This window comes from Pseudorca crassidens, chromosome 2 (assembly GCF_039906515.1).
Source record: "Pseudorca crassidens isolate mPseCra1 chromosome 2, mPseCra1.hap1, whole genome shotgun sequence".
Classification (NCBI taxonomy): domain Eukaryota; kingdom Metazoa; phylum Chordata; class Mammalia; order Artiodactyla; family Delphinidae; genus Pseudorca; species Pseudorca crassidens.
In genome coordinates, this window is record NC_090297.1 from 15,863,145 (window position 1) to 15,890,141 (window position 26,997).

General features: G+C 40.8%; 1 protein-coding gene across 7 annotated transcripts in view; it reads right to left on the reverse strand.

The window, feature by feature from the left end:
* The window catches only part of HP1BP3 (heterochromatin protein 1 binding protein 3), a 35,063-nt gene extending 13,704 nt beyond the window's left edge, over positions 1 to 21,359 (reverse strand). For 2 of the 7 annotated variants that reach the window (XM_067722800.1, XM_067722847.1), the window contains exons 1-8: positions 21,240 to 21,359; positions 15,991 to 16,186; positions 15,456 to 15,555; positions 12,657 to 12,810; positions 11,169 to 11,328; positions 8,635 to 8,778; positions 6,727 to 6,807; positions 5,353 to 5,507 (exon numbers count right to left, since the gene is read on the reverse strand). In XM_067722800.1, coding sequence (XP_067578901.1) covers positions 5,353 to 5,507; positions 6,727 to 6,807; positions 8,635 to 8,778; positions 11,169 to 11,328; positions 12,657 to 12,810; positions 15,456 to 15,555; positions 15,991 to 16,086 — 890 coding nt within the window. In that variant the 5' untranslated portion in view covers positions 16,087 to 16,186; positions 21,240 to 21,359. Of the gene's footprint in view, positions 1 to 5,352; positions 5,508 to 6,726; positions 6,808 to 8,634; positions 8,779 to 11,168; positions 11,329 to 12,656; positions 12,811 to 15,455; positions 15,556 to 15,990; positions 16,187 to 20,693; positions 20,845 to 21,239 lie in introns of those variants that run through there. The other 5 variants (XM_067722819.1, XM_067722810.1, XM_067722828.1 and 2 more) reach the window with 5 other exon arrangements.
* Positions 21,360 to 26,997: the final 5,638 nt, after the last annotated feature.

Here is a 26,997-nt window from a genome sequence, read left to right on the forward strand (position 1 = left end):
ATGCACAAAGCGAATGGAAGGTAAGGGAGGGAGTGGCAGGAATCTAAGAGTTACATCAATCTGTTAGAAACGCATGGACAGAATTAAGAAGATCAAAAGACTCTTGAAATTACTTAGAGTTTAAACTGTTAAGAAATTAAGGGATCTCCAGAGAAATTACTATGTTTAGAGAAAAGTATGGGGGTAAAATTGCATCTTGGGCTATGCTCATATTTTGGTATGCACAGAAAGAGAAAAATCAAGAGAATATGATGAAGTTACACCATACACAAGGATCAGACATTAAAATTTGATTTCTACTGTCATATGACAGCATTACCTTTGAGAGCACCTTCTTAGAGGCCAACCCAAAGCCTACGTAAAGCCAACATACCCCATTTTTCTCTAGGGTTGCAAAAAACATTGTTAATAAAGGAGGTGACTTGCATGTTATATAAAAACACTGTCTTTAAACATTAGAATCATATTTAGTATGGTGTGATGCTCATACCATGAGAACCACGTTGGAATTGAGACTCACTAATAATACTAACATTAGATGAGTTATTATTACGCGCCAGGCACTGTTATTTATTTATTTGGCCGTGCCGGGTCTTAGTTGTGGCACATGGGATTTTTGTTGTGGCATGCAGGATCTTTTTTTTTTTAAGTTGTGGCATGTGGACTCTTAGCTGCAGCAGCATTCGGGATCTAGTTCCCAGACCAGGGATCGAGTTCCGGCCCCCTGCACTGGGAGCGCAGTCTTCACTACTGGACCACCAGGGAAGTCTCAGGCACTGTTCTAAGTGCTTAACACATACTAAGGTTCCTAACAACTCTATGACTTATACACTGTTTATCAATGAGGAAACCAAGACACAAAGAGATAACTCATTCAGAGATATAAAGCCAGAAATGACAGACTCAGGATTTAAACATAAGGGTTGGGTTCCAAGGTCTGTGCTCTTTACCACAATGCTCTACAGCCTCCAGTGTACGGTAGGAGAAATTCATGTCTCATCTCATATGCTCCAGGGCAAAAGTTCCTTGAGTGAAATGGCCAGGTGAAGTGCCCATATTAGTTCACTCATTCAACTAATATTTACTGAGCATGTACTGTGTGCTAGGCTTGGGAAAAACAGAAGTGAACAATATAAAAATCTGCCATTTTGGGCTTCCCTGGTGGTGCAGTGGTTGAGAGTCCGCCTGACGATGCAGGGGACACGGGTTCGTGCCCCGGTCCAGGAAGATCCTACATGCCGCAGAGCAGCTGGGCCCGTGAGCCATGGCTGCTGAGCCTGCGTGACCGGAGCCTATGCTCCGCAACGGGAGAGGCCACAACAGTGAGAGGCCCGCGTACCGCAAAAAAACAAAAAAACAAAAAAACACAACTGCCATTTTAATGGGATAAACAGGTAATTTTAAAAAAGGCAAATAAAATACACATTATGTTAGAATATGATGAGTGCTATGGAGAAAAATAAGGCAGAGAAATAGAATTCTGCACGCTGGGAGAGGAGGGAAAGGTTGCAAATGTAAGTTAAATGGTCCTATCAACCAAATGCAATGAGTGGACCATGTCTGGATATTGACTTGAAAAAACCAACTGTAAAAAGTCATTTTGGAGACAACTGAGGACATCTGAACGTGGCCTGGGTACTGGATAATGTTAAGGAATTATTAGTTTAGTTAGGAATTAGGTTAGTATGATGGTTATGTTCTCTCTACATTTATGTGTATGTCTGAAAATTTCCAAAATAAAATGTTAAAAAATGGTACGGTAATCAAGGCAGGCGTGTGGTGATGATACGAGAGTAAAAACTTAAAGGAAATGAAAGAGTGAGTAAGGTGGGTTATGGGGGAAAACCACCCAGGCAAAGGGAACAGCAAGTGTGAAGTCTCTGAGGCCAGTAAGGGAGAGAAGAGTAGTAGGAGATTAGGTTGGAGATGCAATGGAAGCATAGTGTCTTGTAGGCCATTTTAAAGACTCTAGCTTTAAACTTTTTAACTGTGAGGTGGTTGGGAAGCCACTGGGAGGTCTGAGCAGCAAGGTGGTATGGTCTAACGTACATTTTATTATTATTATTATTCTTTGTGTGTGTGTGTGTGTGTGTGTGTGGGGTATGCGGGCCTCTCACTGTTGTGGCCTCTCCCGTTGCGGAGCACAGGCTCCGGACGCGCAGGCTCAGCGGCCATGGCTCACGGGCCCACTCGCTCCACGGCATGTGGGATCTTCCCGGACCGGGGCACGAACCCGTGTCCCCTGCATCGGTAGGCAGACTCTCAACCACTGCGCCACCAGGGAAGCCCCTAACTTACATTTGAAAAGTCTCACTCTCACTGCTATGTTAAGAACAGACTGAAAGGGAGGGAGCATGGGAGAAGCAGGAGATTATTGCTCTAATGCATGTGAGAGATGATGGTGGCTTCGAAAAGAGTGAAAATAGCGAAGGTAATGAAAAGAGGTCTGTTTACGAATATATTTTAAAGACAAAGTAATTTTTTATAGATTACATTTAGGTGTGAGATAAAGAGACCAAGACAAACCCAAGGTTTTTGGCTTCAGCAACTGAAAAGATGTTATTGCCACTAACTGAGATGAGGGAGGTATGGGAAGTGCAGGGCCTTTCTGGTGGGGCGGGAGAGATGGTGCAGGAGGGACGGGCGAGGGTGGGGTGGGGATCAAGGGTTTAGTTTTGGACATGTGAAATTAGCCACACAAGCGGTGATGTCACATAGGTGTCTGTATATATAAATGTGGGGTTAGGAGGGAGGTATGGGCCAGATTTATATACCTGTATATTAGCATTGTGTAGGTGCTATTTAAAGCTTTGAGAATGCAAAGAAGTACCATTCATTCAAAGTGAATGTGGACAGAAAATACAAGAGGCCTAAGGTCTAACCATGGGGCACTTGTACGTTAAGGAGGCAGGAGATGGGAAATCAGGAATCCTTAGGAGGCTGAGAAAGAATGGGTGGGTAGTGAAGCTGGAGGTAGATCAGAAAGGTGTGTGTGGTGTTCTGAAAGGCAAGTGAAGAAAGTGTTTCAAGCAGGTGGGAGCCATCAACTGTGTCAAATGCTGTAGAAAGACCAGCAAGTAAGTCAAGGACTATGAACTGACTACTGTAATTTGCAATGTGGAGGCCCTCAGTGACACTGACAGGAAGAAGTATTTCAGGTAAAATGGTGGGGGTAATGTGTGACAAAAGTGGGTTTAAGACAAAGTAGGAGGAGAAAAATTATAGGCAGCAAGTATAGATAGACAACTCATACTTTAAAACTGTACTTTTCTTGTTCTTTTGTTCGGTCAAGCGTTAAGTACGGCTAAACTTTCACGTTAAATATATGTATGGCAGGATTCCACTACAGTCAGTGGTAGAGAAAATCAAAGTAAAGGAAAAAAGAGCTTCAAAGAAAGAAGTTACTATTTAATAAGGTAATAAGAAAAGGTCTTCAAGTTCATCATCATCTATGGGCTGACAACCCACCAATTGTCGGGCAAATTTTGTTTCAACATAAAATGACAACGGGACATGTTCCCAAAGACATGGTGCAAAGTTACACTGCAATCACCAGCACGTCTCATGTAAGTAAAGTAGAACCGTAAGGAAAGAAAAAAGCTGGGGGAGGATACAGTCTCTAGTCACCAAAAACAGAGTAAAAAGAGGTAAGAGTGAAATGTATTTCCATCTTTAAATGCACCAAACAATGTGTACTGGACCCAAAGTTATATCTGTGGCTCATAATCAGGGTATAAGAAGCATGAAAAAATCCGGATATTAATTTCAAATTTTCTGCTTCCATGATTCCCCTTTCTTTGGCACTTTCACTAACTGGCCACTCTGAAGACCACTAAGTGCTCTTCTGAGAATGTGGCTTCTGGGCTGAAACCCCTGCAATTCTAACTGTATGCCTCAGTGATCCAAAGTAAATACCAGTACTAAACTATATCAGGACAATGTGCATCCAATACAGAAACTGTCTGTAGAAAGGACTCTGGATTAAACACAATTTCCCAGAAGTCAATATAACAAAGATGTTACACAAACACATTCAAAACACAAACTGTGAATTACAAATCTGAACAATGTGTCTGCATGAATCCACAAGCACATGTGACAATCAGTCTAGATGCTTTTAAGTGGTAATTATTTTACAAATGAATTACTATCAAAATTCTCTCAGAATTTTACATTAAATGTTTAAATGATGAAAATATTATGCTATTTCTATGCAGAAGTGCTACAGAAGCCTGAAGTCTCCTATGTTCTCAGTTATACATCTAAATAAAAAATGAGCTACCAACCACCTCATCCCCTATTAGGACGGCTACTATCAAAAAACAAACAAAAAAACACCAGAAATAAGTGTTGGTGAAGATATGGAGAAATCAGAACCCCTGTGCACTGATGGTGGGCATGTAAAATGGTACAGTCACTGTGGAAAACGGTGTGGTGGTTCTTTACATAGTTAAAAATAGAATTATCATATCATCCAGAAATTCTACTTCTGGGTATTTGAAAACAAGGTCTCAAAGAGATATTAGTACACAAATGTTCACAGCAGCATTATTTCACAATAGCTAAAACATGAAAGCAACCCAAGTGTCCAATGACAGATGAAAGGACAAACAAAAGGACAGACAAACGTAGTATATACATACAACAGAATATTATTCAGCCTTAAAAAGAACGGAAATTCTCTAACACGCACAACAACGTGGATGAACCTTAAGGACATTATGCTAAGTGAAATAAGCCAGTCACAAAATATACTGTATGATTCTACTTATATGAGGTATGCACCTAGAGCAGTCAAACATTGTAGAGACCAAGTAGAATGGTGGCTGCTAGGGACTGGGGGATAAGGGGGAACAGGGAGTTCTTGTTTAATGGGTACAGAGTTACAGTTTTATAAGATGAAAAGAGTTCTGGAGATGGGTGGTGGCGATGGTAGCACACTATGGAAGTATTTCATACAACTAAACACTGTTACCACTACAAATGGTTAAGAAAGTAAATTTTACATTTATGTGTATTTTATCACAATAAAAAAATTAAAAAAATAATCAGCAGCTGAGAGGACATCGTTTAATTCTGAATATTCTAGTAGCTGACATCATGAAAAGTTACTCTATCAGAGTCTTGTGAAAGTCAACATGCGGTTTGAGTTTCAAAAAGAAACTACATATGGAGATATGAAAAGGAAAATATAATGGGACAAAAAATAAAACCCACAAAAAAAGGTTTTATTCCTAGCTCAACTGGAAGTAATCCTTACTGAATATTTAATCTTTCTCCTTTCTCATGAAAAAGGGGCTAAGGAAGTAATACAGACATCTGTGTTTTAAAGTCCAGGCCTCTGGCTCATACCTGATGTCCACTCTAAGTTTAGGGTAATACTGAGACACGTATTTCCTGATGAGACTGTAGGAAGCTTCTTTAGGTTCACAAAGGCGAGTAAAGGCCAGTGGGAGGATATCCTCCAATTTTACTTGTGGTTCTGGATCCACTGCAGAGCTCCTGTTCTGAAATGTAATATCAAAAATTATCATCACTACAGGATATAGAGTTTTCTTTTCTAATGCTTCTATATTCAACTCAAGGGCTTTCCCAAGCTGACTGCCAAATCAAATAAGCAAAAGAAAACTATTCCTTTTTAGCACATTCAAATAATTCATATCACAGTGGTGTAATGTCACTTGAGTGGCAATTTCTTTGAGATAAAAGTTTCAGGGACTTCCCTGGTGGCGCAGTGGTTAAGAATCAGCCTGCCAATGCAGGGGACACGGGTTCGATCCCGATCTGGGAAGATCCCCCATGTTGCGGAGCAACTAAGCCCGTGCACCACAACTACTGAGCCTGCGCTCTAGAGCCCACGAGCCACAACTACTGAGCCCGCGTGCCACAACTACTGAAGCCAGCACACCTAGAGCCTGTGCTCCGCAACAAAGAGAAGCCACCGCAATGAGAAGCCCGTGCATCGCAATGAAGAGGAGCCCCCGCTCGCCGCAACTAGGAAAGCCCATGCGCAGCAATGAAGACCCAACGCGGCCAGAGATTTAAAAAAAAAAAAAATTGAACTGGGAGAGTTAAAAATATATATAAAAATTAAAAGGTATTAAAAATCTTAATTCATTCTTCAATAACAAAGAATAAAAAGGATCATGCAGCATCAGACAGCACTGTACAAAAAAATTCATTTTCAAAGTTTGAAAACGTTATAAGGAAAGTACAAAAATCTCCAGTGCTGTAACACTGGAGATGTAGAGGAACAGTCATGATTTCAATTACTGACACAGAGGAAATATTATGTATTTCACTTTATTATCGTATACTTTCCATAAATGAAATTATGTGTCTGGAGGAGGGGGAGTGTTAGTGTCTACAAAAAAGAAAAACTGGCTTAAGATATAGTTTTAGGGTCTAATATTGGGTAAACATATACTTGGATGCCTCTTCTAGTTTAAAAGGTATTTCACAAAAAAGCAGTATAACTCATACAGCTGCCCATAGTTCAACAGAGGGCAGTTAGGCCCACGGGCTCCAGGGCTGGGGTGCCTGGAGTCGCACACTGTCCCGTCTACTCTCTGGCTGAATCATAATGAGCAAATGAATTATAACCTCTCCAGGCCTTCAGAGAAAGGCTGCATCCTGTACAGTGCACACAGTGAATACTCAGTAAACACTGTACTGTTAGCAGTAATAGTATTACAGTGCTCAATCAAACTGGTACAGACTTCTTACCTTTCTGTTTCTGGACTTCTGAGGTGTTTTTCTTGATTTCTGGACCACAATAAAACTCCCGGAAGCACCTTTTCCTTTTACCTAAAGTAAATTAACTTTAGTTGCAATAACAGGTATTTTTATTTTAAATTATTCTGGTACTCATATTGATAACTTTATACTAGACTAAGCGAATTACAGGGCATGGTGATGCAAGAACTAATGTAAAGCGCTGCTGAACTCTTCAGAGAAAAAAGAATGGATGAGTCAAAAGACTTGGGATCAAATCCTATTTATGGTACCATTTAGCTATTCAATACTGGACAACCTCATAAACCCTCTGAGCTTTTGTTTCCTCATCTACAAAAATGGTGATACCAGGTTAAACAGTCTACTATAAGCTTTCAAGAAAAAAAATAAGTGAGAAAACCTCTATCTCGAAAGGAAGACAGCTCCTTGGCAAAAGTTCAGGCCTAGTTAATCTCAGGCCACAATGCTTCCTACAGTTTGCCCGTTACAGATTATTACTGCATATGGGAAAGGTTATCTAGCAATTTTAGACATTGCACATGACGGTATGTGGAAGTCTTAGAATGTACTTCCACAGTTTACGAAGTGCTGTCATAGAGCTTCACATTAACCTGAGTCCTCCACACCTTAGCTTCACCTACCCTGCTGTGAATACAGCAATCAAACGGAAATGCTTTCAGCCTATAAACTTGTTGACGCATCAAACTGAGGGTCAGCCTAAGAGGCAAAATAGGTCACAAACTATATTTTCAAAAAGAAAAACATGAAGCCAGCTAATAAACTGTGCTGACATATACTATGATACTAATTATAATGGTTAGATAATGTATTTTAAGCAATGATTATTTTAAAGGCCATTTAAATACCAGTTTTACAACATTTTGAGAAAGGAAGAATGTAAGCTCCATCACAGGACTGTTTTACTCACAGATGGACCCCCAAGCACCTGGCACACAGGACACACTCAATAATATATTTGTGGAGTTAAGTACTTGTTGAAAGTTCCTAAGAGGAATTTAAATGCCTGAGTGGCACAGAATTCTGTTATTAATCAAACCATGCAGAAAGATATAGAAAAAAGGCAATAGGACTCAGGGAATGCAGTGAACTAGATCTTCAGAACCATCTTTGCTATTACCATGGGACCTTGGTAGTTACCTCCTCCCTCTGGACCTCTGAAGATTGACAAGAAAGTTCATTCTAGCTAAACAATTTTCTTTTTAAGTTGAGGTATAGTTGATTTACAATATTATATTAGTTTCAGGTTACAATATAGTGATTCAAAAATTTTATACATTATACTCCATTTAAAATTATTATAAAATACTGGCTATATTCGCTGTGTTGTACAAAATATCCTCATAGCTCTAAGTAAAGTTTTGATGTACTATGCAAAGTAACGTGGATTTATGCCTGAAATCAATATTGGTTTTAGTAGTATTCTCAGTTTATTCAGGTTTATCTGATGCTCCCCAAAGCCTTAATAGTTTCAGATACTAATAAGTTAAGGTGAACCTATGTGCAAATCTAATTTATAATGATACCCAGTCTAGCCACAGAAGCTAGGCCTTAAAACTAACAACCCTAAGACAAGAACAATTACCTTTTCTGCTGCTGCAGTAACTGGACTCCTCAACCCCACTTCTAATCTGCAGCACCACATAATCTCAAGCACAAGCAGCCCCCCAAAAGTTCAATTAAAAGTACAGGCCGCTAGAAAAAAGTTACATTACCATACTGCTTCTGTTCTCTAGAATAGTTATCTTTAAGCTTTTCATCATCATGTTAACTTATTTTAACTAACAAATTCACAAAGCACAAAAAGCCTAAATGTTACTAAATATGGATTTACAGCTAATACATGTTGAAATGATCTTATTACAAACAACCATTTAATACCTGTTTGATAACACCTCTATTTAATTCTCTTTTCAGTGCTTGTTTAAGGAGGTAGCCCCTTCTCTCCAGCTCCAGAGAAGGGTACTTATGGATGATGTATTTTCGAATAGCAACCACGGATGCACCACTCTTCTGGAAGCATGCCTAGGAAACAGATTTATCAAACCATACATATTAATTTAAACTAGCTGTTTTTCATGTTTTCTGACACTTATGTTTTCAAAATAAATTATTTTGGAAGTGAACTTGATAATGGATGATAAAAATGGCAGGAAAGAGTGAACAGTATTGCAGGTAACTTCAGTTCATCATGGCTGTGGAGAAATACAGAATTAACAATATTTCTGCAACAATTTTAAATTGTTCAAAACAGCCAAAGAGAAGATACAACATGTGAATAACATTCTGTGTGTTCATGAAGAAGCTCTTTCCATTCTAATTCTATTCTGTATTTAGAAGACAGATCTTTAGCATTAAAGTGAGGAAAACAGGGCACTTCTACCCCTTGTAGGTTCACAGATCTGGCCCATTTTATGGAATGAACTTCAGCACACCAGAACCAGTATTCCTCTGCAGGCTTTGTGTGAATGCCAGGAGATACCATAAGCAAAGATAATCTGAATAAATGGCACAAAACTGGGTTTACAGATGCAAAGCCTTAACAGGCGTTTTGGACAATGAGAGCATTCGATTGCAATTTAAAGTGCCCTCTTCCTTTTCCATCCTATTTATCTATACTCCATTTGACTAATGCCCGTGGAAAACTGAAGTAGGTCATTGCGTTACAAAGGCAGCAATTCTGTTTCAAAAGCTTTACATTTTGAAGCACACAAGCAGCATCTATTATCTAATGAGCTAGTCCACCAGTTTTGTGTAGCCATTGTCTATAAAATGACCATAGGATTTACTCACTGTCGTTGCATAAAGACTTGGTTGAATGTTATTTTATACACTGACGATAAAGAAAAATAAGTCACAGACAGATGAACCAGAAAAGACTGTACAACACAATTTAATATGGATTGTGTTAAAATGAATCACCTGCTTCAAGTAAATGTCTCTGACCTATTACAACCTACTGAAGTTTTCTCCTGATCTTATAAGAAAACACAGAGTAAAGAAAATCAAGCAGAAAAGCACATTCTAATGCTAAAACAATCCCTGCTCCACCAAACTGAATAAGATGAAAATAGGTATCAAGATTCCTGTTCAATTCAGAAAATGGTGTCAATGGTCGGAAATCATGATTTGTTTACACTGCATGGAATACACGAGATATATATATACATATATGTATGTATTTCATTTGTACAAATATGCATAATCATATTCAAACTATTTTTCAGGCCTAATTATACTGTTTAAATTTTTTGTTTTATTATCTTAGAATTTTAGTCCCTTCTCCACCCTCACTGTAACCCTGCTGTAACCCAAACCTAGACTGAGAGGTCACAAAGTGAAATCCTTGAAGAAAGGCTACACAAAGAAAAGAGATCTCACTATAATCAAGCTATATAAACCAAGAAAGTTTTCTTAATGAGTTGAGAGTTGTCTTGAAGGAGTGTAGGGAGAGGTCTGAAGGCAAACCTTTTTTCCAGTTTGTTAGTGGCGTCTTCTCAAATTCTAAGTATGACCACCAAGCTCCTCTTTCCTATGTAAACCACCGTTGGTTAAACTGATCTGTAGCCTTCTCTCCCCAATTCTGACTCAGATCCTAGCAACAAGGTCCCTGAAATCAGAGTGTCTATGGCTTCTACTTTAACTCCTCTTGTCATCTGATCATATGAAATAAACATGGCAAAATGAACCAGAAAAATTTACACACAAAAAGGCAAGGTCAGATTAGAAGATACCCTTAAAACAGGAAAACAGTATCTGATGATCACACAAGCTAATGAAAGTCAATGAATTATAGCAAAGTTATAAAGCTATGGAAGGAGGATAGATTTTGCAAGTATTCTGGAATGACTAGGTGATGAAGCAAAGTAGTGACGTTTCTAAAAGAGTTCTGGTGTGAAAGATAACCAACTACTAATATTAGACATAAGCTTTGAAAATGAACCTAAAGATCGTATACTTTTTTGAAATAAAATTTCCTCATTGCTATTCAGTTACCCTGAGTCACAATTCAATTTCATAAGGGCAAGGACTCTGTTTGTCTTATTCTATGCTATATCACTAGTAGGACTGCCTGCTACAGAGAAGCTAGTCCTTAATTGTTTGTTGAATGAATTAACATGTTCAGCCTTCAAATAAAAACTATACTGAAAATAAACTGAGTTTTTAAAAAAAACATCTAAAGATAAGTTAAAAATACTTGCTATAGTAAATCTGAGTTTTTAAAAAAATTAACAGTGCTCAGCAAATGTGATAATATTATAAAAACATGAACTTAGCAATGGCTTTCTTCTATTTAAATCTCTTTTAGGAAGCAGAGCAAGATTTCTGATGCCTGCACAGGAGTATGCCATTTTCAAATACGCAAGAGACAAACAGAATAAATCTAAGATGAACTGCTTGAAATAAAAACTTGCCTTAATGGCCTCAGTTAGGATTGCATCCATCTTGGGACGTGGGGAGGAAGCCATCGGTGTTTGTTTCTGGGCCCTGGCTAGCTGGCTGGCAGAAAGGGTAGCCCAGGAAGGTATTGTTTTTTTCACTTTCTTCTCCTTTTCTTTAGACTGATCTTTCTCACTTTAAAACAAAGAATTGTTATTATGCAAGATAAACTCTTCAGAAAGAAGTATAAAGTCAGAAAGAAGAAAAGACCAGAGAGGGATAAAAATCAATGTTTTAATTCATTTCCACACTGAGGTGATACGTAAAATAAGCAACATTTTACAAAATAAAACATTTAAAAAAAATTGGGTTCTACAAATGAACCAAAAAGGTGTGCTCTCCCAGCTGCACACAGGAGAGAGGAGTCATATAAATCAGCACTAGTATGAAGGGCCAGTACATAAAAGAAATGAGAATTTTAAAATGAGTTTCTAGTAACAACTGCAACAGATGCGATTCAGTACAGTGCGAAGAACTCAAGCTCTGAAGTCAGAAAACTTGGGTTTGAGTCTCAGCTCCAACATTTACTAGCTATGTGATCTTAGCCAGTGACCTGAGTCTCAACGTCCTCAGCTGTAAAACAGTCATGTAATACCAAAAACTTCACAAGGTGCTGCAAGAAATGATGAGATTACATTCATAAAAAGTTTTGTGAACCATAAAGCATTATACACATTTTATTCTAAGTAACAGTAACACTCCATGTACCTAAAAGAAAGGGTAGCTGCTAAAAATTCCACAGACCTTACATATACCTATGAAACTGGGATGAAGGATTCCCTGAGGATTATACCTGGAAAGTATAGTTATTTCTAAGTCATTCTTTTATTTAAAAAGTAATTCCTGTTTTCACCAACTATGAAAAGAATAGAATGAATGCTACCAGCTGTCCTGCAAAAAAAAATTTTAATTAAAAAAGAATCACCATCACATTGTACAGATTATCAATAGCAAATTTTGCCTTCAGATTCTCAAAGTCACCCTCCAATTGAATACTTCATCAAATATATACAGAGTTTTAGGTCACTCTAGCAATGTCTTGGTATAGATTAATGCTTTCTAACATAAGCACGCAAAAACAACTCATTCTTGCAAAGAGGGAGGAATAAAGTGAAGAAGAATCTCTCAGGTCAGATTTTTAGTCACGTTCCATTTCTTATTGAAATTATGTCAATGTTTACAATAGGAGACACTCCCACAATGAATTCTAAGCACAAAAACACATGCCAAAGCCGAAAAGAATGAATTGTGCATCCGTCAAACCACTGTTCTGATAACTACTACAAATTCTAATAGGCCATACGACTACATCGTAAGCCTATTCCAAAAGATAATTCCAAAAACAGTAACTCCAAATAGCATGTATCTAGCATAAATTAAGTTGTATCACTTTAAAAAAATCTGACCTACAGTCCTTTTACATAGTCTTCACATACAAATAGCAAGAAGGCATAAGTCCTTACTCCTTTTTGGTTTCCTCAGAAGGCTTGTTTTCTTCCTTCTCTTCATTCTCAGGTTGCCCCTTTGGCTGTTCTGTCTCACTAGATGTAGCAGGTGGAGTTTCATTCTCTTGTTCTTCTACAGTGGAGACAGATTCCTCTGAACTTACATCTGGTTCTAAAAAAAAAAAAAAGAGAAATCAGGTGCGTAGAATTGCATCAAGTAAATACATTAGAGCCTGAGTCAATAAAAGGGTAAAAGTTTATCTCTTTAAACAGATAAGCCAAATGTTGCAATTAACAGTTGTATCCTACAATGAACAAATGATTTATGAGTACACTTTTTTCCCCGATTTATGTCACTCAAATTGCCTATATAAGGGGTTGCTGATCCAGACCATTAGGTGAGAAAAAGAGAAGGATCAGCAAATTGCACAGAAAGGGAAACTCATTTTACCCCAAATCAAAACTCTTGAGTGTTTTACTCTATAACATTAATGATGAGACTCATAATTAAGAAATTAGCCATTTCATAATTTAACAGGCTAATATTAGTAAGGGAATAAATAATAGAAAATTAATATTTATTTTCCAAGTGAAATGATTCTGGCAAGTGTAGAAATATGAGAGGGGGAACACTGAGGTCTGCAGTTGCTGGTCTGTGTCTTTTCTCAGTAGGTCTCCTTGAGCAGCCACTACAGACCACAGAACCCCAGGAAATGGTTAAGCAGAGACTTAAAAGAAAAGGGCATCAGTGGCCAAAACTAGGCAAAAAAAAAAAAAAAAGGATATGCTTGAAGAGTTTAGTCATTTAAATTATGTGAACTCATTACTGGCATAATGAAGACTTCTTTGGGGCCTTCATATAAATAAGAGAATTTTTAAAAATGCCACTTCCTTCTGATAGCCAAACCACATACATACAATGCTAAAGGAATTCTACAAATTAAAATTCTAAGCCGTAAGTTTCAGGATAGTCAACTATAATTTGTAAATCATCCTGGATCACGCTCTTCAACCAGACTTGCATGTAAGTGAAAAATCCTCCCATATATGCTCAGCAAAAATCAAGGCTCTAGAGTCAGATATATCTGGATTCAAGTTCAGACTTTCTAACATTCTAGCTTGATATCTTAGGGCAAGTTCTTTGACATCTCCATATCTCAGTACCCTTACTTCACAGAGTTATTATGAACATAATACAAAATGCTTTAGGGGAAACCTGTAGGCTAGCACTTGTACTGATTCCCATCCTCCTCTGGCCTCTTCTACTGCTTCTAGAGCTGTTACGCAAATATTAAGGCTAGAACTGCAGTATAACAATGGTATCTGGTGATACAGATAACTGCAAGATGTATTTTTTTTTTTTATCACGATGTATCTTTTACAGCCCTTTGCCCCAACAATCTGACCTAACTGGTCGACCTAACTGTAAGAACTTACTTTTAGTTAGTCATGTTTACTTATTTTTACATTGCTTTATTCTAAACAAATTGAAAAGCCAAGACCGTTTACTGAGTTTTACCATAACAGCAGGGCTACAAATTAAATTCCACATTATTTTCTCTTAAAGCTTACGGTTTAATAAAGGTTCAATTGCTCAACAGATAATGAGACACTGTTACATATGAGACAATGTTTCCAACTCACAGAACTATTGTGTATGCCTTTTTGGATTTATAAAATTTACAACATGAGTGAAGTCCAATTATTTTCATGTACAAAATACTATAATGGGACAGAGATAAGATAAGCAAACACAACTTGTGAAGTGTCTTACTGGTCCTTTATAAATTCTCGGTTGACTTTTCTAATACCTTACACCTGAACACTCTGGTGTATTCTGAAAACTCACGTTATTAGTGACTTAGTGACTTCAGCTGGCTGTTAAGTGCGGCTCAAGATGGGCCATCAAGTGGCTTATCTCAGTCCTGGAAAAAATAACCTACCCTCAACTCACCAGCAACTATTATTTTTTTTAATATGCTGATTCCCATGTCTCCTCACTGCCTTAGGCCAGAGTACCCCAAATGCTTGTAGTATTCGTCTGAGCATTCTGAGACAAAATCCATGCTCAGCTGGAGAAGAGCAGATCCCTAGTGCACTAAGGATAAAGGCATCAAGGGTGCATGTATTATTTTATTGGTAATATATGCTGGTCAGCAAATATTTGGTTCTAACAGCCACGACAGGGACAGCACCATGTGCTCATCCCTGGCAATGAAAAGAAAAGAAAAAGAAAAAGGTCACAAGAACAAGAAAAGCAGTTCCACTTGCAGAAGTGGTTAGAGGTGCCATGAAGGAACGCGAATGCTCCAGATTGACGGTTCTACCTTTCTCTTGATTTATTATGTTCCCACATCTGCCTGGCCAATCTTCTCTCCACCAACACCAAAGTTACAAACCAATGCTTTGATCGCCCATTTGCTCCCTTGAGGCCGCTTGATGATTTCTGGTTGAGCCTTCCGCTGTCCATCTTGAAGGCCCAAGTCTTCCATTCTTCCAGGGTCTTCATCCCCATGACACTGTATGCCCAGAAGCTACTCTTCGACCATTCCTGTTCTCTCCAACCATCTTTCTGTTTTTTAATTCCAAGAACATGAAATTTTCACCTTCTGAAAATCTTTAGAGACAAGATGAAATTCTTTCTTTGCCCACATGGTCTAGAAATGACATACCAACAGGTACCACCTCTCTCTCTAAATGCTCCCCCCAAACACTGAAGCATAAAAAAAGAACAAGTAAGTTCAAGGGAATTTATGGGACACTCCAAACTGGAGCAGAAACTTTTGCCTTTTGAAGCTGTCCACCGCTTTACTTTACCTGGCTTTTCTTCCTCCCCTTCAGCGAGCTTGCTCTTGGGAGGAGTTTCCCGGGTAGAATTCACAGCTCGACGAATCGGCATGGTGTTATCTTCTACCTTCTAAGAAAAGAAACGGCCATAATCACACATGCAAACAAAATTTCTCTTTTCTCTCTTTTTCAAGGGGCCTAACTGGGTGTCAGAAGATGTAGGAGAATTCTTCAAGTCGACTCCAGGATCTGATGCAAATTACTTTTAACAAGGTTTTTTGAAATGAAATATGATTCTTAAGAAGTACTTTTCAATGTATTTTATTTTAGCTAGAATTTCAAATGGAAATAAGTAATTATACTTGATTTGGAATAAATTTAGGTTTTCTCAGGAGTTTGAGGGGAAAGGGAAGATGAAAAGAACTTTGTATCTACTTGATTTGTTCAGATTCACAACCCAGACTCCCCCAAGTAGAGGAAGGAACAGGTACCAAGAAGGACCCAGCAGGGCCTGAAGTCAGGGACTGATCCAAGAGTGAAGCTTCAAGACTGTGTCAGCCCCTACCTCACCTAACTTGTCCGCGTGGATCAGCTGAGCTCCTACTATAAGTGGGAGTGCCTTAGGATGGACGAGTTCACCTTGAGACGTATCAGTCGCCATTTAAAATAATTTCTAGGCCCGAGTACAGGTTACACTCTGAAGCCTCTGCTGTTAACCACAAGGATTTTTCCTAGTGGTTTCAGTGTGGTGAAGAATCAACCTAAAGCACAGAAAAGACCTGGTGTGAAGATTAACAGAAACAAAACTAAACTAAAACGTCTAAATTTAATATACATCCAAAGGGAAAAAAAATTCACTATAAAACTTATAGTTAAGCGACAGATGACTTAGTCAGTTATCATTCAGAAAGATAAAATCACTATCAAAATATAGACTATGTAAAAGCAGCGACTAAGACAAATGCACAAGCCACAGCAGCTGTTGCACCTTCCACATGAACAAAGGCAACAAGGACAAGAAAGCTCATAAGGAACCTAACCCCATCCCTTCTGCTAGTATCAGGAACTCAGAAAGGACAGAATAAGGAGACCTAGAAATAGTTTAGTCAATGTTTACTCAAAGATCAGTTTACTAAAGAGAGAGGCTATTGTTGTTACTGTTCTCAAAGGGGTCAGGAAACTTAACTGTAACCTTAACTCCATCTCCATCAGAGAAGTAATACAAGGGCAAAAATACTGCTGAAGAACATGACAGTCTAAGAGCCTCCAGACTCAGAAAAGCAAATTCAGACCATCACCTAGGAGAATAAATATGCCTCTAAGACCTTATTTGTCATACTTCTAATGTTAAGTAAAATCAGCACAAAAGAACAAAATTAAAGATTTAAAAATAAAACGCATGTAAATCACTCAAATTTACCTGATCATTAATACCCTCTGCCCCGCCCATCCTCATCGGGGCCTCAGTAACATTTTATATAAAAACTCTTCCAAAATTTAAGAAAATAATCAGTTAGGCATTTAGATCTTTGTGCTACTGAAGACTAATGAAGACTTGGGAAAGAGCAGACTAGTCATTCAGCTTCTACTTTAAGCTCTAACCCTGTCTAGGAATTTAAGAGCTTTCAATTTGTCAGGTAATAGTTTGAAGCTCCAAACATACAGAACGCTTTCACATTTACAGGGAAAACCATTTTATGGGAACACCAAGAGCAATGCCAGACTTGTGAACTATCCGTCAACTGCAATGAAAGGCAGCTGAAAGAATTCAAGATCATATGCTAAAAACTTATTATTCAAGAGTAAATTAGGAATATCCACGAATATTTAAAAATTATTAACTGTTACAAAAACTACTTAAAATGCTCACATAGCAGTTCACTTCAACAACTATAAAACACAAAAATAAAAAGTTTTCTCATTTGTGAAAAGTTGGGTTTAAGGGCATTATTTAGGTTTGTGAAAGCTAAAAGTCTATCTTGGAATAATTTCAATACATAAACTTGCTCCCTCACCCAACTAGAACTTACATAATAATACATTTTCCTTGATTTAAAAAAAAAGCAAATCTGATGACACTTTTACATGTAAATACCATACAGAAGTAAAACTTCATGATCAGGTTATTCTTGGTGAAGTGATACTGCTAATGAATTCATCTTTCTTAACCCATGATAATACTAGCTAGGCTGAAAATGATACTGCGAAGTCAGCAAAACCTTCAGCAGTCTGTTCATAGAGGATCTTTAAAAAATATTTTCCCTGTAAGTAAAATACTAAAAAAAAAAGTCAAAACCCTTCCAGTCAACTCTATATTTACTAATTGCTCAAAATTGAAACAAACAGGTTTTAGAAAAGGAGTGGGGGTGCAAAGGAAACTACTCTCAATGCCAAGATGACAAAATTGACTGAAGTCAGGGCAACAAGTACATGGTCCATAAAGACATTAGACATCATTAACCTGAGGACAAGAATGTTAGTTTAAATTAGGTCAGGTAAGAAGTATGCCCAGGGTGGAATAACTGAGAAATGTTGGTTTGCCAATCTTCCTGGCTGCATCCACCAAAAAAAACAGAGCCTGACACTTTCCTGCTTAAAACCTCCCCATCACCACACCCCCTTATTTCAGTAATCTCACCCCTTACTACTCCACCCATCACTCTACTCTCTTGACTCCAAACACACAGATCATCTTTTGGTCCTCAGTGTGTGCTTTGCACATGCTCTTCTTTTACACTGCAACATTCTTTTCCTAGACACTTCAATTAGATTTGTGCTCAGTGTCACCCCCTCAGAAAGCCCTCCTATCCTTCTTATTCTTTTTCAGGTTTCTTCATATGGCATTTGTAATAGCATTTACCACCACCTGTAATTCAACATACGTCTATTTACTTTTTTATTATGTGTCTCTTCCAGTGAAATGTAAGCATTACAAGGGCTAGGACTAATTCATCACTGTATTCCCAGCACCTAGAAGGATGCCCAGCACATGCTGGGTGCTGGATAAATATTGGGGAAAAAAGCTGAATGAACAATGACACCTGACAGTACTTATTACTATATTCAGCAAGTGTGAAGAACACTTAAAAAATAAAACTAAATATTTAAAATTTAATATAAATATTAAGAAACGTTTGCCTCAGCTCTGTATTTCCTTAATAAAGGTCATGAAAATTAAGGCTTCAGTCTATAGCACTTTCTTTTCTTTTGGCCTCTCCCGTTGCGGAGCACAGGCTCCGGACGCGCAGGCTCAGCGGCCATGGCTCACGGGCCCAGCCGCTCCACGGCATGTGGGATCTTCCCGGACCGGGGCACGAACCCGTGTCGCCTGCATCGGCAGGCGGACTCTCAACCACTGCGCCACCAGGGAAGCCCTATAGCACTTTCTTTATAATAGGTTGGTTAATGAGTTATTCCGTAAGTTCACTGTTCATCACAAAGCTAACAAAACTATATGAATGGTTAATTCATACTACCTGAACATCACAGGTACTCATTAATTTAACTTTTGTTGCTACATTTCTGAATGATCAGACTTTTAGGCCGCCACACTTGTTTCCTTGCAGGAATCTTATCTGGCTGGTTCACTGCTGCATACTTGGTGCCTAAGAAACATGCCAGGCACAGAACAGGTGCTTAATAAATATTTATTAAGTGAAAGAACGAACAGACGAAACTTGAATAAGTTTTTCATCTGGGTTCTTATATGTGCCATCTGAGTTTACCTGTGGTTTATGTGGTCTTTCTGTGGTCATCAACCTGTTTTTAAAATTTAATGTGAGATTAACATAACAAAGATTTGCTTTCGTCAAGGGAAGTGCTAAGTTGTTTAAATGCAGGCAATAAAGAAAAGGTTGTAAAAGTAGAAAGTCCGTAATTTCAGTTTTAATTTACTTTCTCTACATTGAGAAAGCACTAGAAAAATAAGTAGTTCAACAATGTATTTCAGTTTACTGATATCCTTGAAAGTACGCATTTTAGGGAAAGTATTATTTCATATTTTACCATAAAATGTACACAAGACATTATACATTATAATATCATTAGCTATGCACTGATTACATCAAGTTGTTCTCAATCTAAAATCTTTAACTATATTCAGACTTAACAGGCAATGTCACAAAAAGCATGCGTATAATTAGCTAGCAACTTCTTTTTCACTTTTGTATTTCAATATATCAGTGTCTATATTGGGCACAGATGCTATGGACACTACAGGGATCTATTCCTAAGGCACGCACAATCTAACTGGCTAAAGAGTTAGGATTTTCATCTATACACGAAGAGTTCAGGACACTTTCTCCAAGTTCTTGCCCTCAATCTTCCAATTAAGCTTAAAAACAAGGCCAAAAATAACCTCTAAAAATGCTACTTCTACTTTGAAACACATTACACTAAACTTTTAAAAAGAGCAATAAGAATTTTAAAAGTTCTTAACAGTTTTATGCCTATGCCAGATTAAACAAAACTAAGCTATCTTCCAAAATAAAACTAGACACGTGTAACTTCACTCTAAGACAGGCCAGCTTTGTCCATAAAGTCCCAGGTGAATTCCTAGCTGTACTTGTAACTAAATTCTCACTTTTCAATGTAACATAAAGTCGGGAAGCATGATAAACAACAGAGAGAAAATGTATACGCGGAAAGGGCGGTAAAGTTCACCTTGGCCCTCCTCTGTGCAGGGGTGAACACTCCCTCAAAGTGGTTAAGTGACTCGTCCTCGGTCACAGACATTGGTCAATTCGGTATCAAAATCTCAAATCTGGGCCTCTCACTTCACCACTCCTGCCTCCAACTCTTTACAAACGCCCCTATTCACACGTTTGACTTTCTTAGCTAAAATCACATCACCTAAGGAGCAGTGACTAACAAGCTCTAGGAAAGCCATACGGGAAAACGAAAGCTTAGGCCCGCGTCGCGGCGGCAGCGGCAGCAGCAGCAAAGGCTTTTCAGGGGCGCCAACAGCTGACACCGAGCCCAGACCGCCGAGAGAACCGGTTAGAAAGACCAGCAGAGACAAAGGCGGGGAGCGGCCGGTGCGGCGCCGAGCGCAAGGCGGGGGCGAGAGCGGAGCCAGGATGAAGGCGGCGAGGCAAAGGGCGGCGAGCTCAGCGGCGGCGGACACCGAGGTGCGCGCTCATTGCAGCTGACAGCTCGAGCGCCCGCTCCGGGATGCGCGCGGGGAGGCCGACGCCGCGACCCGAGCGGCGCCAGCCCGCGCGACGCAGGAGGCGGCGGACCGCGAGTCCCAGCGCTCGGCGAACTCACCGCTGGGAGCTCCGTAATGGCGGCGGCGGGGGCGGAGAACCCGGGGGGCGGGTTCGCCACAGCCAGTCACCGCCGCCGGCATCTTTCGAACCGGCTCCGAAAACCGCTGAGAGTGGGGTGAGGGGGAGGGCGGGAGCGGACAGCGAGGCCCACCGCGGGCCTCGGGAGCATGCGCAAGACCTCAGCCAATCGGAGCGGGCGGGAGGACGCTGGCGCAGGCGCGCTGGGACGCAGGGCCCTAGATCAGGGAAGAGCTCCCCAACCTCCCCAGTCCAAACAAAACAAGGGCGGGAGCGCGCGCGCGAGAGGGTCCCGGAGGAGGCTTCCAGGAGAGGGGCAGGGGGCTAGGTCGCAGTGGGGGGAGGGGAAGGGGGCGGAGCGGTCGGGGAAGGCAGACAAAAGGCACCACCTCCAGGGACGCGAGCGCCCCGCCCCCTCCTCTCGGGTAGCGGCGTCGGCGCCCCGGGCGAGCGGCCTCCACCACTCGCCCTCGGGGTCCAACGGGCCCGCACCCACTCCCCACCCGCCTTTTCCGTCCTGAGTTACCTCTGCGCTCCCCGCTTCCTGTCGCCCGCGTCCCGCAAGGATTCTCGGCGCCGCTCCCGCTGCCGCTCGTCGCCTCCGCCGCCGCTGTCCTCCAGGCCCAGCCGCCGAGCTCTGCCGCCCCGCCCCCCTGCCCGCGGCCCCGCGCGCGCGCGCCCCCCAAGCCGGCCCCGCCCCCGCGCGCGCCGGCGGCCGCACCCCCAGCCCGCGGGAGCGGAGGGAGCGCGCGAGGCTTGCCTCCCCGGTCGGGCGCGCAGGGGCGCGAGAGGGCGCTCCGGGATGTGGGGATGCCCGGGCGGGGTCTGTGTATCCTCGTACCTTCCACCCGGCGCTTCCCGGGTGGCGCCCGTTAGCTTGGGCGATGCGGTTTCGGTTTCTCGGAAGGGCACTCTTTTCACTTAACCCTTCTCTACTCTGGTTCAGTCCCTGGTTTTGGCGATCCGTCTGTCTTTAGAGGGGTTGGCATTTCCCGCTTCTGAATTTAGCCACAGCACAAGAACTACACTTCTTTGAAGGCGGTTGGAATAATTAGAAACCCAGAGAGCGGAAAATTCAGTACCTCACGTTCTTTCCCATTAAGTATCCATACAGTACAGGGTAGCGTAATAACTCAGGAAAAGAACTGTAAAAGTTGATTTTCTAATCAATGAAACGGTCTTCCCTGGCTCCCTAATCTGCATATGCAGGGACGGTTCTCAACAAGGAAACCGTGGGATTAGAAAACAGGGAATTGCCTTTGGATTGCCATTTTACGTTGGTATCAGCGTACTTCGGCTTGTACGTACTGTTTAAAAATGTAACTTTTCAAAGTCGGTTTGGGAAAATACGATGTACCTAAAGTAGTAGGTGTTTTGTCGCGGATAGAGGGGGTTCGGATAATGATATAGGGAAATAATAAACACTACAATTGCCGTGAGGCTCAGAGCAGTGTGACTAGCACTCAAATGCATGTGCCTGTCATCCCAAAGTTTTATTACGAAACCATTTAAGCACTTGCTAGTCCAGTCCTCAGGCTCTGGCATTGCCATTAGCACTTTAACTGTCTCACCAGCTTTCCCAGGCACAGCCATACACTCCATCAGTTCCAAAGGGAGGTATATAAAAATTTAACCACCACCACCAAAAATTCCTTACAAGGTGCGTGTTACCATTAATGTCCTGATGGCATTACCAATGCCCTGGCACTCTGGGGTCCCATTAAACATGTTCACAAGGTGTTTTGGTCATTTTGTGCCCAAACTTCACCCTGCTCACTTCCTTTCTTACCAACATTTCTATCTTTTGTCTCCTTTTTAAAAGACTCTTCCATTTTTATGTGTTCATATGCTTAAAACGTCCTACCTTTCTTCTTTTTCCCGGAAATGTCTTTAGCCCCATCTCATGCAAGAAGCTGACACAGATAAGGGCAAACTAGATTTCTCCACTCCACAGATTTTTGCTTAAAAAACACACACACAACTTATCTGTTGTTTACAACATGTACACCCAAGGAGGGAAAACCCTGAAAAAATTCTTTCTCCAGAGTGTGCGCATGGAGGCGCTTTGCACACAACCGCCCCCCAACCATGCACTAAAGCTACCACTCACTGAAGTCAAGCTGTTTTTCACTTCCAAAGGGATTTGAAGTTTTTATTGGACATGTATATTGCTTGAGGCATTTTACCTCTGCTAAATGTAACATCTGGTCAGTTTTGCTTTTTATACTTAGCCACATCCGAGTTAAGACTCCATGGAGTATGGTTTTATAGTTTATCTCACTTGGCTTTCTTTGAGCTATACTAGTAAAAACATCATTCAATTGTGTTTGTTAAAAACAGATTTACATGATGAATTTTGCACCCTTTACTTAAGCTGTTAGGCTGTTTGATGTTCTGCACCGAGGGAACACACATCTTGGCAAGTTTAAGAGCAGCTCAGTTCTTATGGAGTGTGTGGAGTTTATGGTCAGAGCACCAGTAAGACCCTCTTGCACAGAGACCTCTCACACTGACTGATATCAAAGTCCCTGAAGTTCCACCATTCACTCCTTTTAATCTCTTCTATAGCAATTTTATTTATTTATTTATTTGGCGGTATGCGGGCCTCACTGTTGTGGCCTCTCCCGCTGCAGAGCACAGGCTCCGGACGCGCAGGCCCAGCGGCCATGGCTCACGGGCCCAGCCGCTCCGCGGCATGTGGGATCCTTCCAAACCGGGGCACGAACCCGCGTCCCCTGCATCGACAGGTGGACTTTCAACCACTGCGCCACCAGGGAAGCCCATCTTCTATAGCAATTTTAAAGTGCTGCTATCAAGGAGAGCTAACATACAGGTCTCAAACTGATAATTCAGAATTCATTGTTTTAACTTCTGAACTTGAGAATCTAAAGCTTTCCATTGGACAGTCAGGGATCAGAAGAGTAAGAACTCTGGGTGTCTGACTAGAGGAAGAGCTTCTAGGAGAGAGAAAGGAGTAAACGTGCTGTCGTCTGTGATGACTTCACACTTCTGCCCAGGGCCAACCAGCTTACAGGAGTGACTCTGGAGTCCCAGAAACATGAGGAAATGTAGGGTTTTGTGAACTAGAAAAGCAAGTGTTAAGTCCCCAAAATGGATAACTAATAAGAACCTGCTGTATAAAAAAAAAAATTTTTTTTTTTAAAAAAGTCGGGCTTCCCTGGTGGCGCAGTGGTTGAGAGTCCGCCTGCCGATGCAGGGGACGCGGGTTCGTGCCCCGGTCCGGGAAGATCCCACATGCTGCGGAGCGGCTGGGCCCGTGAGCCATGGCCGCTGAGCCTGCGCGTCTGGAGCCTGTGCTCCGCAACGGGAGAGGCCACAACAGTGAGAGGTCCGCGTGCCACAAAAAAAAAAAAAAAAAAAAAAAAGTCCCCAAAATGCAACTGCATCATTTCTAGTTTTCAACAAAAACACCCATTTTCTTCAGAAGCCAAGTCACTGTTGCAACTTTAGCATACAGCAAGCTTTGCAGACTTCATGGCCTGTTGTCAGTGTAATAGGTTTTTTGCTATTCCTCAAATTTAAAGCTAAGTGATACTTAAGTCTGTTAGGCTAAAAGGTCTTGTTTTGTATAGAAAAGCAAAATATGTGACTTTGGAGATTTAGGCATAAGGATAGAGGAAGTTGAAGCAATTGCAGATTCCAAGAATATTCCAGACCACAGCTAAGGACACTGCCTCACAAAGTTGAGCATGAAAGATACATCAACCTATTTTACTCACATTCCACCTCGTGTTAACACAGATGTTTGAAGAATAATTCTTGATTGCCTGGTGGGGAGAGAAGTTTCTGTTCCTAGCAAGCCTGATCTTCATTTTCCCCACAAATCAAGGCTAAGGGCTTGCAATTTCACACAGCAGTAACCAAAAGCCAGGCTGGAGCTTTGATCCCTTAAGAAGGTATGGTCCTGGTAGGGTTGGGGGTCACCTGACTTTTCTGGTTTCTAGCCAGAAAGACTGGAAATGGCTGCAGCTTGGAAAGGGATGGTAAGAGAATTAATTTATATGATTAGGCAGAAAGTGGAGACTGATGAAGAGATTTAATATTACTTCACTACTGCCACCCCCTTAATGGTTTTCTCTTTTATTGTTTGTTATTATCTGAGGCCAAGACCCTGGTTTAGAGATAAGCAGCACCCCTGGATCCTCCTCTGATGATGTTGCACTTTCTTCTACTCACTGGTGGCAATAATTTTAACTCTATTCAGCATAGCAGTCATCGAACTGAAAAACTTCTTTCTAAACTCTGAAAAATTCTGAGTCTAAAATATGTCTGATCCCAATCGTTTTGGATAAAGGATCATACATGGATCAGAATATAAAAACCAAATACATTTTACAAAATAACATTTTCTGTCGTATGTCCCCCCCTTCTCTCCCTCTCTCTCTCTCTCTCTATATATATATATTTAATGCTGGTTGTAATCCATTAATTTTGTCATTCACAGTTTGAAAACCTCTGTCCTAGATGTCATTAGCCCTTCGGTGTTCAATTGGAGTCAACGTTTCTAGCTCCTTGAGAGGGTCTGAAAAGTGTTAGTGCCAAGAGTTTACTGTCATTTTGAGGATAAGGGTTTTAAAAGCTACCCTTTGGGGCTTCCCTGGTGGCGCAGTGGTTGCGAGTCCGCCTGCCGATGCAGCGGACACGAGTTCGTGCCCCGGTCTGGGAATATCCCACATGCCGCGGAGCGGCTGGGCCCGTGAGCCATGGCCGCTGAGCCTGCGCGTCTGGAGCCTGTGCTCCGCAACGGGAGAGGCCACAACAGAGAGAGGCCCGCATACCGCAAAAAAAAAAAAAAAAGTAAAAGCTACCCTTTAAGTTTGAAGCATCTGACATATTGAGGTTACAATTCAGCCTTCAAAGGAACAAAAACATTTGGGAATGTTATTATAGGTGTCTTTCAGTGGGAACTAGAACCTAGAATTAAGATCCCTAAGGTACTTAGTCCTGCCATCTCTAGGGAAAGCAAAAGGATTTGCTTTCAAGCCTGGTTCATGTCAGGCTCTGGGAATTGTATGTGTTGAACCATCTTTTACCCCTTTTAAACACCAGAGGCAAGACAACCGCATTTTAGACATAATAGAGACACTCATTTATCAGATTTACTAAAAATCAAAATATATCCAGTTTTGACAGTGTAACAGGAAGTAAATTTGCCAACAGTACTATTCTTCTCTCTCCACTCCTACTTTGTGTCTTAAAAGGCAAATCATATTTGCGGGAAGATGCCTGAAGGGGAACCAAGTCTGTGATGGTGGCCAGAGATAAGTGAGAGTCAGATCAATGACACCTAGGGTGGTGACTGTCAGGGTTTACTGATGGGGAGGTTGAGAGTTAGTGGGAGGCAGGACGTTCAGGTTTTAAACCAGGAAAATCCCAGCAAAATGAGTTGGTCACCATAACACATCTTTCTTTTGTGGTTATGGGGAAGTTTGAGAAAGTTTCTTTATGCTTAAAGGGGAAGAAAGTTTTCCCAATAAAACCCAGTAATTTAAAGGAAAACATGAATCAAAATCTATGACTGAAAAGAAGACAGATTTTTAAAGTCAGAATTATGAAATTGGATCCATTTGTTTAAAAAAACACAAACCTGAAGTTCCAAAAAGAATGGTGATGGAAGGACCTCCCTGGCGGTCCAGTGGTTAAGACTCCATGCTCCGCTGCAGGGGGTATGGGTTTTAAGGTAGTGTAGTTTAATTTTGTATGTAGCTGAATAGGACTAAGGTTGTAGAATGGGATAGAAAAAGAACATTGGACACAGGGAGGACATGCCCCAGGTATTCCAGTCAGGATGCTGGGGGCTTTATCTGATCTCCTTTAATTAATCCTCACAACAATCTTATGAGGTGCATGGTGTTTATAGATAATCTTAATCTTAGATATAAACTTAACTGTTCATTCTAAAGAGCCAGAAGTTATTCCCATCCACTAAATTTTGGGACTGGAAATGATTAAAAGTACCGCCATTCCTTTTACTGGGTGACAACTTATTAAAAAAAACCCAAAACATAAGAAAACCAACCAAGGTTGGTCTCTAGCAAATTCTACTAAATTGAGAGAATACGGCAACTTTCAAAAAGTTCTTTCACCCATTTGCCCAGAGAAGGTTTGTCTGGATTAATTTGTCACAGGACATGTTTAAATTCTACTTTTGCATATGAAACGGACTCTCACCATACCTGCCACTCTTTCTTCATTTTTCAAATACACCCTGCATCCCCCCTACCACAGAGCCTTTGCACTCATGATCCCTTCTACTTGAACCC